Source organism: Mauremys reevesii, unplaced genomic scaffold (assembly GCF_016161935.1).
Source record: "Mauremys reevesii isolate NIE-2019 unplaced genomic scaffold, ASM1616193v1 Contig94, whole genome shotgun sequence".
NCBI lineage: Eukaryota > Metazoa > Chordata > Testudines > Geoemydidae > Mauremys > Mauremys reevesii.
The window spans coordinates 228,530-241,725 of NW_024100911.1; the positions used below are offsets into that span (position 1 = coordinate 228,530).

Consider the following 13,196-nt stretch of genomic DNA (forward strand, 5'->3'; position numbering starts at 1 on the left):
ATCCCAGCTCCCATGATACCCTTAATCTTAACCCCATAATAACCTTAACCCCAAGCCCCATGATATCCTTCACCGTAACCCCACAATACTCTTAACCCCATGATAACCTTAACCCTCAAAGCCATGATATCCTTCATGTTAACCCCACAATACTCTTAATCCCATTATAACCTTAACCCCAATCCACACGATACCCTTAACCCTAACTCCATGATAACCTTCACCCCACGATAACCACATCCCTCACCTAGGTACTGTCTTTGTCACTCTCTTCTGAGCATACTCAGTTGGCAATGACACAGGGAAGTGAAAATCACCACGCAGTGACCTGGGCCATCCCACCTTTTCGTCTGGTTTTCTAGGATGCTCGTACTGGGGTGACACCAGGAAGAGCAGAACAAAAGCGGTCACAACCTGTTCAGCATGTTACATTTAGCAGCTGTTATTTCCTTGCTTATGTTCGCAGAAAATCAGTCTCCATTATTCTCTATAGATCTAGGGAGGGGCACACAGAGTCCCATAAAAACCTGCCCTGGCACTTGCATTCCCCAGTCGGGCTTTGGTCGGAGCACTGGAGGCAGCTGCATGTAGCCAAGACAGGCCTGGGGAAGGCTGAACCATGGGGCGTCTCCGCTCCCCACTGGCTCTAGCACTGCTGGCGCTGACCCTGCTGCAGGGTGAGTGTGGGGTGGGGATGTAGGGACCAGCCCCTCCCTCCCAGGGGGAGGGGAGCAAGATACAGGTTGTGGGGTAGGGAATTGGGCTAGTGAATAACAGGGGGATCCAACCCCTTGGCTCTTCATAGACCCCCCGGCCCACCCAGCCTGGATTGGTGCCTTCAGTCCTGAGCTGCCCCTCTCAGATCAATGGGGAGTGTTGATTCTTGCACCTATTGGTGAGAATTGTGGCTGGCGCTGAGGATGGCAGGGCTGCTCTGGGGCAATGGGCGGAGCTTGGGAATTATGGGTGGAGCTACTGGCACTCAGTCCCCTCCACACACCTTCTGCAATGCCTGTGAATAGCCCCCCTCGCCCCCAGCACACACATTCATATTTTTCCCTTCTCTTTCTTCACTCGCTAGGTGCTCAGGGGAGCTGGAATCAGACAGGTAAGACACCCACTGCAAAACTCTGACCTCACCTGCCCTGGGCATGTGCCATGAGAATGAGGCTGGGAGCCAGGACTCCTGGGTTCTAACCCCAGGTGTGGGAGGAGGGTGGCGTCTAGTGGGTTAGAGCAGGGCAGGATCTTTGAGGCAGGACTCCTGGTTCTTTGCTCCTCCCATGTCAATGCTGTTCTCCTCCAGGGTGCGGCCAGCCCAGAGTCTCCGGCCGAATTGTTGGGGGAGGGGACGCCGCAAGGGGCCGGTGGCCGTGGCAGGTCAGCATCCAGTACAATAGACAGCACTTCTGTGGTGGGTCCCTCATCTCAGCCCAGTGGGTTGTGTCAGCAGCTCATTGCTTCCAATTGTGAGTAACTGGGATGGGTAGGGATTGGTGCTGCGCAGTCAGGCATCCTGCCTCGATCTATGCCAGGGAAACCATCCCTGGATGGCATCGCTGTGTGGCTGTTCCCCAGCTGCCCCACCCCAGAGGTGGCTGCATCTCAGAATCGGGTGTTCCCTGGACCCAACTGCATTTTTGCCCGTATTTGCAATGCAGTTTCCCCCACTGATCGTTGCTTTCCCTCTGCTCCCCAGCTCTTTCCCCCAGTCTGCCTATCGTGTGACCCTCGGGGAGCACCAGCTGTCCAACCCCTCCCCGAGCCGGGTCTCATCCCCTGTGCGCCAGATCCTCGTCCACCCCGATTACAACAGGGGGACCCGTTCAGCCGACATTGCCCTAGTGCAGCTCACGGAGCCAGTGCGATACACCGACGAAATCCTCCCCATCTGCTTGCCAGGCCCCTCCCACTCCTTCCCTGGCAACCACACGTGCTGGGTCACCGGCTGGGGGACTACAGCCTTTTCGGGTAAGACCATGCCCCGGGGGAGATGCACTATCACTCTGTGACTCAACCCCCGTGCTCCTGGAGCCCTGTGATTCCTGCTGCATTTGTAATAACCCCCGCCCAGCTCTCTGCTGTCCTCTGCCAGCTGGCTACCCCCGACTGGCTGTATCCCTCAGAGCCATCTGTGAGGCAGCTCATCTATTGATCTCAGGTGGGAACCTTCTGTGTTAGATACAGGTGGTCCCTGATTTGAATCCTGCAGAGGAAACCCCCTCTAGGGGCAGCGCGGCACAGACTGGGTCCTATGGGGCTGGGTGCGGCTCTGGAAGCTGGGTGGTGATGGGGAATGGATGCAGGGAGGTGAAGGGAATGGGACATGGGGAGGGGATGGGGTGGAGGATGGCGGGAGGGGAGTGGGTGGGGGAGGTAGATGGGGACAGGAAATTGTCAGGCATGGGGGTGGGTTGCAGGAGGCGATGGATCCAGTACCCTGGTTCTCTCCCCCCGCAGTCTCTCTCCCGCCCCCCAAGACGCTGCAGGAGGTTCAGGTCCAGCTGATCGACACTGCAGCCTGCAATGCCCTCTACAACATTGACCCGGCCCCGAACATCGGCAGGGACCCCGTCAAACCCGACATGATCTGTGCCGGCTACGCCGAAGGGCAGAGGGACTCCTGCCAGGTGAGGGAGGTGTTGGGTTGGGTGGATGCACGTGAGCCCCAGTGCGTCTCCCTGTCGCCATCTAGGGCTTGCAGTGAGCAGAACGTCTGCCGCAGCCCCAGAGCGCTGGACCCAGCTTCCTTCGAGAGACAGGAGCACCTCTGACTTTTAGAGCCAGGTGGAGTCACAGCGGCATGCCTAGGCCCCAGCTCCTGGAGTCCTGTGATTAGGGCAGAGCCCCAGCTTTTATTTTTTTATTAAAATAATAGTAGAACCTTTGTGGTTGGGTAGAAAAGAGGCACAATGTGGCTAGAGGGTAACTGAGGCCTGCCTGAGTCTGCAGAGAGCCTGAGCCAGTCACTCTGAGATGGGTAAATACTCGATGTATCAATATAGAGGGTGTTAACTCCCAGCCCCACTGCTCTGGGGAGCTCTGCCACTGGTCTCTGTGTAAGGCAGGAGAGGAAGAACCCAGCCACCCCAGCCCCTGTGAACGTAGCGGGGACACCACCTCTACCACCAATGCCTCCTTCAGGGAAAGGGCGTGGGAAAAGCACACCGTGCTCCTTTCACTTCTCATGTTGGTGTGGACAAAATATATGGTGGGGGGGGGCATAGGGTGGCCCCTATGCCTACAGCCCAAGGGGCTGGATTGTGGATGCTTCGGGATGGGGATGAGGGGGAAGGGCCTCACTAATCCCAATTTCTCTGCTCCTCCAGGGTGACTCTGGGGGGCCGCTGGCCTGTGACCACAATGGGACCTGGTTCCTGATGGGGGTTGTGAGTTGGGGGGACGGCTGTGGCCAGCCCAATCGTCCCGGTGTCTATGTCCGGACAGTGGCCTACGGCGAATGGATATGGGGGCACGTGGTGTCCGGGGGCCAAGCCACATCCATGGAGAACAGCACCTCTGGAGTAAATGACGCCAGATCCTCCTTCAGCACCTACACGCTTCTCTTCACCACTCTCCTGATGTCACTGTGACCTCCCTTCCATTGGGACGCCCCCCATCTCTCCCTTCTCCGTTCACCCAGCACTGAAACCCTCCACTGTCTGGGGGCAGGGTGAGGTGGAGATGGGAGAGGATCTGAGACCAATCAGCAATGCCTGAGTCTTCAGAGAGCCTGACCCTGTTGCAATGAGAAGGGAGGGCTGCCCTGAGTGTGATTGAGAGCAACACTGCCTGAGTCTGCAGAGAGCCTGAGCTGATTGCTTGGAGAGGTGTGAACTTCCCGGAATGTGACCCAAACAGCAACACTTGCTGCATCTCCAGAGAACCTGGGCTGATTTCACAGAGAGGGGTGAACTGGCACAAGTGTAACTGGTGCAGCGATGCTGCCTGAGCCTGCAGAGAGCCTGAACTAATCACTTGGAGAGGAGGGGCACTGCTCCAAGCACCTCTAGGGGGCAGCGCGGGGGCATGCAGACCAGGAATGTCTGGGGTTGGCTCGCTGGGAGATGGGCGGTCTCGGGGGGGGGGGGGCAAGGTTTATAGGTAGACCCTGTGTGTGATGCATATATGGACGCTGCACCCCCCCCATCACATGTGGTCAAAAATAAAATGGTTTTGCATCAGACGCTGCTCCTGTGTTCCCAGATGGGCTCAACGGGCCCCTGAGAAACGCCAATTATGTCTGCGAGAGCAGCAGCCTCAGACAATCCCCATCCCATCTGTTCCACTGGGGGACTCATCAGTGTCACAACCCTTCCAGCCTCAGCTTCCACAGCTTCATTTTCAGATTTGGGGGGCTGCCGAGCTGAAATCCTGCCCCCCCAAGTGCCCTCAGATGGTCCTTTGGGGAGCTTTGGGGTTAGTCCTGGGACCCCACTCTGTCCTACACACCACTTTAATTACTCAGCTCAGTGCTGTGGAGGGTCCCCCCCCCCCGCAAGGTTTATCCAGCTTTGGGCTCTCACCCTTCCTTTCCCTAGGATTGTGGGACCCGAGCAGGCCCCGCTTCTAAGTTTCCCCACATGACCTTACAGGGAACCAGAGAGCTGTGGGGCTGGAAGGGACCTCGAGAGGTCACCTAGTCCAGCCTCCCGTGCAGAAGCAGGACCACGTAAATCTAGATGAGCTCTGGCAGGGGTTCAAGTCTCCAGTGACGGGGATCCCACCGCCTCCCTGGGAAGCCTGATCCAAACGGCCCTGAGAGTAGATTGACCCTGATAGTGGATCCCTAGAATCTCACCATCCTGCTGAAACACTTTGGATTCAAAGCTTCACCCATGATCTGTGCGTAAGTTACCCGGGAGCCCAGACCTGGTGAAGGATTCATTCCCTGGACCCCGGCGGCTGTTCCAGCCTCGGGATTTCTTAGGGGCCGGTTTGTGAAGGTGGCCACAGCGACCAGCCAACGTTCGCTGCTAGATTCTGTCTCAGGCAAAGTCCCCAAACCACGTCAGCAGCAACGGGCCCCATCAGTGCCCCCAACAAGTTACTGCCACGTCCTGGCACTGCCGGTGTTAGGGGAGTTCGTTTTCACAAGCAGCATCACATTTCCTGCCTCCGATTTCTACATCCACCTGCAGAAATTCGCCCTTTGCTTGGCTACGGGTTTTCCAACCCCGAAGTGTCCAGTGATTTTAAGATCGTGGCATGATCCTTTCCAGAGTGTCCTTTTTCAGTGTCTCTGGCACAACCAGCCAATCCCTGGACTCATCATCTGCTGGCGCTTCACTCCCATCACTAGATGGCAGCAGAAAGTTCCTTCCCCAGCACAAGGCCAGAGGAAAGATTTCAGCTAACACATTTTTTCAGCTGTGAGCTGTTTTGGCAGGAGGAAAGAAATCCCACCGATTGCAAAATGTTTTGACGATCAATTTTAGCTCCATTTTATGAAAGAAAAAGCACCAAGGAGCTCTGGGACCCCCCCCCCCCCATGCTATACCCCACTCCCCTCCCAAAGCTGGGGACAGAACCCAGGAATCCTGGCTCCCAGCCCCCCTGCTCTAACCACTAGACCCCACTCCCCTCCCAGAGCCGGGGAGAGAACCCAGGAGTCCTGGCTCCCAGCCCCCACCAGCAGTGGCTATTAACAGCCTCCCCTCTGGCTACACCCCTCCCGCCCCCGGGAGCCGATCTCCTGCGAGGTCAGCGCCCGGCTGCGGGGGAGGAGGAAACAGAAACCAGCGGAGGTTTCACTTTCGGTTCTGCCGGAGAAAATTCCGGGCAGACAGAGCGAGCTGTGGGGCAGGTCACATGGGTGGGAGGGGGGAACTACCATCCCCGGGGGGGGGGCAGGATCTCCCCGTCCAGTCGATTCCGCCCCCCCCCCGGACAGATTTGCCCCCTCCAGGCTGCCCCCCCCCCAGGGAACGGCGGATCCCTGGCATCTGGGCTTAAACTTCAGCGAAGAAGGAGGTGGAGTGAAAAGGAGATTAGGAGAGAGACTGCAGGGAGTGGCCGGCGGGGCAGGGCATGTGGGCAGAAGAGGGGAGAGGGGCAGGTACAGTGGGGGGCTGCTCGGAACAGCTGCTCTCCCCCAGATCTCCTCCCCTCCGCCGTGAGGTTTGCAGCCAAATCGGCAGCAGGATGTTTCCTGCCTGTTTCCTCACGTTGGCCCCAGGAGGTTTATCTGGCGTCCGAGCTGTTTCCCTTCGGAGGAGAAATCGGGGCAAGGAGCCAGGCCTGCTCTTCGCTGCAGTCCCCATCCTGTGATCCTGGGATGCTGCCCGGGTCATGTCCGAAAAGTCTCTCTCTCTGTCACACACACACACACACACACACACACACACACGCACTTACTTTCCCATCAGCAATGGTTGAAATGCGCAGGCAGCCGCCGTGAGAAAAAGGCAGCTCCACAACCTCTTAGACTTTGCTTTAAGGCTGTTGGCTTCGTATTTTTGAACAAGGGATGTTGGCAATTGGTGTTCTAGGGCTTTCCCTTTCAATTCATTTCAATGTAATTAAATAATTATTGTCTGACACCCCCTCCCCCCATTGTCAGACCCACCTCCTCATTTCCCACAAGTGTGAACATTTCAATCGATACATTTGTTTAAATGCTCAAAGTCCAAACTCGCACAGAGGGGCCCCTGGGGACCTGGCCAGGGCCGTGCCTGGGCTCTGTTCAGCCAAGGGATTAAAGCACACGGGGCCTGGTGTACTGAGACCAGAGGCGCCGACTTTCCAAGGTGCTGGGGGGTGCTTGACCCCTGGCTCTGCCCCCGCTCCACCCCTTCCCCACCCCACCTCTTCCCCCCATTCCATCCCCTCCCCGTGTGTACCATGCCCTTGCTCCCCTCCGCCAGCACCTCCTGCCTGCCTGGAAACAGCTGATCACGGTGGAGGAGGCGCTGGGAGGAGGAGGCGCTGATTGGTGGGGCTTGCTGGTGGGTGGGAGGCACTGTGGGGGCGAAGGAAGGGAGCTGAGGGGGGGCTGCCAGTGAGTGTCCAGCACCCACCATTTTTTCCCCGGGGGTGCTCCAGCCCCAGAGCACCCAAGAGTTGGCACCTATAGGTGAGACCCTCACACCGTCGCCTGCTGAGTGTCCAGCAGGGAACCTCTCCCAGGGCAGGGGGTGAGTGACAATGGGCAGAGAACAAAGCACCTGCCTCGTTGGTCCCTGGTGCTTCCCCGTCTGTCTGTCTGTCTGTCTCCAGCTGGTATCTTGTGTCTTAGCTTGTAAGGGCTGTGACTGCCTCGATGGACTGGTCCGATGGGGCACCGATCTCGGTCAAGGAGACCTGTGCAGCACCCGGCGTGATGGGGTCTCAGTGTCAGTCAGTTGGGGGGGGTGTGTGTAGTATCCAGGGTGATGGAGTCTCTGATCTCAGTTGGGTGAGGGGGTGGCTGTGCAGCACTTGGGGTGACGGGTGGCCCCTACGCTCTGCCCTCCCACAGCTAATACCAACCCGCGGAGCCCGTGGGAGGCTGCTGCCGTGGCAGGACTGGCCCTAGCGGGAGGCAGCACCAGCTGCTGTGGGGCAGGTTGCGGTTGCTGCCAGGAGGAGACAGAGTTTGCAAAGCCGATTTATTGACAATTTTCAGAGCACAAGTTGCGGGATCATAGGGGCTGCGGGGCCCGTCCCCGTCAGCTTCCCAGTCACCTCTGGAGGGTGTTACAGAGCTGCAGGAAGAGCTGGATATAACCCCCCCACTTCCCTACCCACCCCCATAGCACCCCTGTGCTGCTATCCACCACCCTCTCCCAGCTGTGTCCCCCAGGCCCCAGGAATGTGGGGCCCACACCCAGTACCAAGAGAGTCTATGGACACCCTGGCTGGCGGGGGGCTGCCGGCTCCGATCTCCCTGCAGCCCATGCCCAGGAAGCACAGCCCATACCCAGAGGGGTGTCCTGCTGCTGTGTTAGCTCAGGCAGGCGTCTGTGCTGGGGGGGTTGGTGCCCCAGGCGGCAGGTCACAGGGCTGGCAGCAGGAGCCCAGCAAGGAGCAGTACAGCAGGAGAGAAGGCCAATGGGCCAGCGCTGCCCGTGACCTCCTGGATCCACTCGGCATAGACCGAGACCCAGGTGTACACCCCTGGGCGGGGTGTGCTGCCTGTGCAGTTAATCCCCCAGCTGACGATCCCAGTCAAGATGAAGCTGTTTCCCTTTGGACAGACCAGAGGCCCCCCGGAATCACCCTAGGGAAAAGAAAGGGACTGTTTCCTCTACCAGGTCAAGGGGATGCAACCCAGGAGTCTTGGCTCCAACCCACTTCCCTCTCCTGCCATGTCCTGCATCAGCACTGAGGGTGAATTATCCCTTCATTTGATTTGTTTTCTCTGGCGTCAAGCTCAGGTTAAATGTGACCTGTCTCAGCCAGTTCCACCCCACGACCTATGGAGCCTAGTGGTATCATAGAATCTCAGGGTTGGAAGGGCCCTCAGGAGGTATCTAGTCCAACCCCCTGCTCAAAGCAGGACCAAACCCCAGACAGATTTTTGCCCCAGTTCCCTAAGACCCCCCTCAAGGATTGAACTCACAACCCTGGGCTCACCAGGCCAAGGCTCAAACCACTGAACTATCCCCCCCCATGTCCCAGAATGCACTGCTGCTGGGAGAGCCACTTTCATCATCAATGTCAGGGGAGGGAGGGGCGATCCAGTGAAAACATCCCAGAATGGGCCCTTTGGGGGGAACAGGAGGAAGGGCACATTTGAAAAATGTGCCAGATAATTTCAAGCACCTCAGGGCTGCCCACCCCAGCCAGGTAGCTCACCTTGCAGGGGCCACTCCGGGCATCTTGGGCCCTCGCGCACAGCATCGTGGGTTGGTTCCACAGTTTGCAGCTCCCCAAGAGCGTTTCGCAGGTCGACGCGTCAACGAGAGAAGCCTGCAGCTGCTGAAGCGTCCGGGGCGGCGGAAGCACATCTGGAATGAGCGAGCCGGGGATGGAGCCACTGGGAGGCGGAGGCAGCGGGAAGGGGGGGGGGGGACGCGCTGGGGAAAATCTCTTCCCCTGCGGCCGAGCATGTGAGCAACGTCGCCATCTAGGGGCTGCAGCTCACTGTGCGCATAGGAGTCCCACGAGAAATTCTTCATGTCTGTGGGGCTGGGCAGCGCTGCCCCCTGGTGGAGAGGATCAGGACTGTGGGCGTGTGTGTGCAGTTTCCCTCTTGTGGCTACACACCCCTGTGTGTTCAGAGCTCTGGGGAAGGGCTCTCAAATTCTGGAGCCGTTAGACACCCCCAGGGATAGAGGCTGAATACCAGTGCCCCCCACTCACCCATTAGCCCCACTAAGCTCCTCCTCACCTCCACACCCCCATCCGATGCGGCCCCAGCCCGTGACCCAGCACTTTTCCCCGGCTGGGGACTGGGTGGAGGGCCCCGGCAGGGAGACGGGGCGGATGGTATCCGTGAAGGCGACAGGTTCCGTCAGCTGCACCAGGGCGATGTCGGCGATGACTGTGCTTGGGTTGTAGTCGGGGTGCCTGACGATGCGACGCACGGGGGACGAGATCCGGGTGGGGGAGGGGTTGGAGAGCTGGTGCTCCCCCAGGTTCATGCGATAGGCAGAGACAGGGGTAGAGCTGGAGGAGTGGGGACAACGCACCTAGGGTTACCAGATTTCAAGTTCCCCAGAAGAGGACCCAGCCGGGGGAGGCAGGAGGCGGAGGGATGGCACAGCTGGGGGTACTGGAAGGGGAGGGTGTACTATGAGGCAGTATTTCAGGGTGCTGGCGGGGGTACCCGTGGCCTCACTCTCGAGGTGGAGGGCAGCTCCAGCTCATCAGCATCTCTCAGCTCCGCGTACCTGGCCAGCTGGCCAGGCCACGGTGGGCCGGATCTGGCAGCCGCGGATGCAGGGGCGGGTCCAAACGGTGAACGGAGACAGCTCTTTCTGTGCTGCAAAGTCTGCTCAAAAAGCCTCTTCTTTGAAAAATCCACCCGGACAGAGAGCAGGAGATCAAAAAAGAAGAAATGTCCGAGAAAACCCAGTGGCGGGGGGTAGGGGGGATATACTACGAACCTAGGCAGGAATGCAGCCAATTCTGCGGCACAGTGTCTGGGAGCAGCTGCACAGCAAAGCACTGGCTCCTCTGGCACTGAGATGCGGCCACCTCTGGGGTAGGGGAGCAGGGGAACAGCCGCACTGTACCATGGGGATGGCGGACTTCCCCAAGCGCGGCATGTCAATGGTGTCTCTGAAGCCAAGTAAGGGGAACCTGGGACCCACCCTCTCCCTCAGTTACTCACGGATGGAAGCAGTGAGCAGCTGACACCACCCACTGGGCTGAGATGAGGGATCCTCCACAGATGTGGTAGTATTCACGCTTGTCATATTTCTGCACACTGACCTGCCAGGGCCATATACCCTCCTGTGCATCCTGCCCCCCTATGATACGGCTGAACACTGCACAAACCAGGGAACCATGTTAACACAGCACAAGACACATGTCTGCTGTCCAGAACCAGGTATAGAACCCAGGAGTCCTGGCTCCCAACCCAACTCCACTCCACTCTGCTCTGACCCAGTAGACCCCACTCTCCTCCCAGAACCAGGGAGAGAACCCAGGAGTCCTGGCTCCCAGCCCCCCCGCTCTAACCACTGGACCCCACTGCCCTCCCAGAGCAGACAGTAGAACCCAGGAGTCCTGGCTCTTTACCTGGCTGATCTTGACTCTCCTCAGCACCTGTGGAGCGAACGGAAATGTTGGGGAGACATTACAAGTTGGGGTCTTAGGAGAGGATCAGCATTAGGGTCCATTGAGGGTGGGAGGCAGGGGAAAGCACTGTCCCATAGCTCCTCCCATACTCTCCATACACCACCCCAAACCCTATTTGGCTACCGTGCATCAGTAGGTTTCAGAGGGAACGTTGATATGAGCTGAGCAGGGGCTGCTCTCAGCTCTCCGTGGCCCACACATCCTCCCTGTACTCACCAAGCCTGAGGGCAGGGAGGGTTTGGGCGCAGCAGCTGGCAGGGGCGCTGTGGTTCCTGTGGGAATGAGTCAGAGGGGCTGGAGGGGTCATGCCGGCCCCTGGGGCCTGGGGGTGGGATCAGGGTGGGTCCCTTCATGCACCGCAGAGCTGGGAAGCAGCACAATCATTTGTGCCCCTCACTGCACAGGATCTGTTTTGCTCACCTCGCCCCAGAGCCACTAACTGTTGAACCCAGACCCTGGCAAAGAGCCAGAGCCAGGCCACTGGGGCAGGATCATCCCCCCCAGTCTATTCCCCCTGCAGGCTGCAGGGTCACCCCCTCTGGTCTGTTCCCCGGGGCTCTGCATCTCTCCAACCCTTGGTCTCTCTTACCATGTGCTGGAGACGGCAGCACCAGCAGCAGGAGCAGCGCGGCCAGCTGGGAGCAGAGCCCCCCCATCATCCTGCCCCACAGGAGCTCTGGGTCGGGACGGCCCAGCTCAGCCTCCAGCCAGCGGAGCAGGAAGCCCCCGGCTTTGAAGCAGGGAGTTATATACCCAGCTGGAGCCGCCCCGTGGGGGTGGGGTGTGATTTCTGCCAGACCACTTAACCGACAGGCATGTGTATGAAGAATCCATGGCATGTCTGAGCCTTTATCTCTGGCGCCGTGGTTCTCTGGCTCGGAGCCCAGCGTTTTCCTGTTTACATCTCTGAAGTACAGGAAAGTGAAAGCAAAAGCTCACAGACCCTCGTCTCTCCCCCACCACTTGTGTGGCTTAGCTGAGATTGGATCCTTGCTGGACCATACCCGTCGGGAGGAGAAATCAGGGCTGTGACTCAGGCCTGCCCTGTGGAGCCATCCCCAGTCAGTGGACTCTGCCCAGGTTCTCCCAGGACTGTCCCGTTGCTGGAGGTAGCCGGGTTGGGCCTTCTGTCCAGTGCTCGGTGCCCACGGCTGGCCAGTGCTCTGGGTCAGGATCCCCCCAGCCGGCCAGTTCTTCCACACGCCCCCCGCTCCCCTCCACTTCCAGGGACCTCCCGTGCAGCCCTTTCCCCAGGCAGGTGTCGCAGGCAGCAGCCTCCCATGCTGCTCTCGCTCATTGGCATCCAGCCGCCGGGGGCACCAGAGAGATTTCCTGCCCACGCAGCAGTTTGGTGGCAGGGGGTAGCAGGTGGGGAGGGGATGGTACATGGGGGGGGCTATAGAAACACGCTGCCACCACTGAGCTCAGAGCGGTTTTTTTCCTTTACCCTGCTGTGGCTGCGTCACTTGTGCCCCATCCCCCAAAACTTCACGCCCCCCCCCACCATAGCCCTGGCTGACGTATCCCAGCTGCAAACGCAGTCAGTCTCTTCAGCATCCGGCCCAACGGGTCCCCGATCTCAGTCAGGGGGGTCTGTGCAGAGCCCGGCATGAGGGGGGCCCGGATCTCAGTGCGGGGGGTCTGTGCAGGGCCTGGTGTGACGCACTCCATAAGTCTTATGGAAATATGCTAATGAGTGTGACTATAATGTAGCTGGAATATGCTTCATGCAAAAGGTCTCCTTTAAGGTATCGTCACAAAGCTTATAATCTACAGAGTGTGGTCATCCTATTTCTACAAATGTATCATTCTTGTATCTGAAGCTAGAAATGTGAAGTATTACTCTAAAGTCCTATTGTAACTTTGTGAAGTGTGGGCCATTAATAATGGCTTGGAGTCTTGATGGCTCCCATTAACCAGGACAATTGGTTGTAAATGGCTCTGTTTATTTGAAAGCCTTCCTGTGAGTCAGGCAGGGAAGAATGAAGGCTTGGGGGGTCTCACAGGACATGTGGCCATGTCACCTGGTACTGGCATCCATCTTAAACCTGGTGCTTTCCCATTTAGAAGGCGGGGTGGGGACCCAGAGAGAGAAAGGATTCCCGCCTTGTGCCAAAGATATAAAAGGGTGGAACAGAACAAAGGAGCTGCCAATCATGAGAAATCCCTTAGTTGCCACCTGAGCAGGAGCTAACAAGGACTGTACCGGGAAAGGATCGGGCCCAGCCTAGGAAGGAGTCTAGTCTGTGAAAGAAGCTGATTGGAACATCTCTGAGGGTGAGATATTACCTGTATCAGTTTCTTAATGTATTAGGCTCAGACTTGCATGTTTTGTTTCATTTTGCTCGGTAACTTACTTTATTCTGTCTGTTTTACTTGAAACCACTTAAATCCTACTTTTTATACTTTATAAAATCACTTTTGTTTATTAATTAACCCCAGACCAAGTGATTAATACCTGGGGGAGC

The 13,196-nt window shown here is 58.0% G+C and overlaps 2 protein-coding genes across 2 annotated transcripts; one reads left to right on the forward strand and one right to left on the reverse strand.

The window, feature by feature from the left end:
- The first annotated feature begins 553 nt into the window (after positions 1 to 553).
- Positions 554 to 3,609, forward strand: LOC120395101 (serine protease 27-like). Its single transcript, XM_039519262.1, has 6 exons — positions 554 to 677; positions 1,082 to 1,108; positions 1,307 to 1,469; positions 1,700 to 1,971; positions 2,461 to 2,630; positions 3,330 to 3,609. Exons 1-6 carry the CDS (start codon positions 620 to 622, stop codon positions 3,591 to 3,593), a joined length of 954 nt encoding a protein of 317 aa, XP_039375196.1. The 5' UTR covers positions 554 to 619; the 3' UTR covers positions 3,594 to 3,609.
- A 3,966-nt stretch (positions 3,610 to 7,575) lies between these two features.
- On the reverse strand, positions 7,576 to 11,473 carry LOC120395104 (serine protease 27-like). The gene is made up of 6 exons (XM_039519265.1): positions 11,318 to 11,473; positions 10,669 to 10,695; positions 10,259 to 10,415; positions 9,314 to 9,591; positions 8,779 to 8,930; positions 7,576 to 8,200 (listed from the first exon to the last, which is right to left on the reverse strand). Exons 1-6 carry the CDS (start codon positions 11,385 to 11,387, stop codon positions 7,976 to 7,978), a joined length of 909 nt encoding a protein of 302 aa, XP_039375199.1. The 5' UTR covers positions 11,388 to 11,473; the 3' UTR covers positions 7,576 to 7,975.
- Between the last annotated feature and the right edge of the window lie 1,723 nt (positions 11,474 to 13,196).

Coding starts and splice junctions, on each gene's coding strand:
- LOC120395101 (XM_039519262.1), top strand. CDS start 620: ATGGGGCGTCTCCGCTCCCCACTGGCTCTAGCACTGCTGGCGCTGACC. Junction 678..1,081: donor GGCGCTGACCCTGCTGCAGG/GTGAGTGTGGGG, acceptor TTCACTCGCTAG/GTGCTCAGGGGAGCTGGAAT. Junction 1,470..1,699: donor GCAGCTCATTGCTTCCAATT/GTGAGTAACTGG, acceptor TCTGCTCCCCAG/CTCTTTCCCCCAGTCTGCCT.
- LOC120395104 (XM_039519265.1), bottom strand. CDS start 11,387: ATGATGGGGGGGCTCTGCTCCCAGCTGGCCGCGCTGCTCCTGCTGCTG. Junction 10,696..11,317: donor GCTGCCGTCTCCAGCACATG/GTAAGAGAGACC, acceptor TTCGCTCCACAG/GTGCTGAGGAGAGTCAAGAT. Junction 8,201..8,778: donor CCCGGAGTGGCCCCTGCAAG/GTGAGCTACCTG, acceptor TCTTTTCCCTAG/GGTGATTCCGGGGGGCCTCT.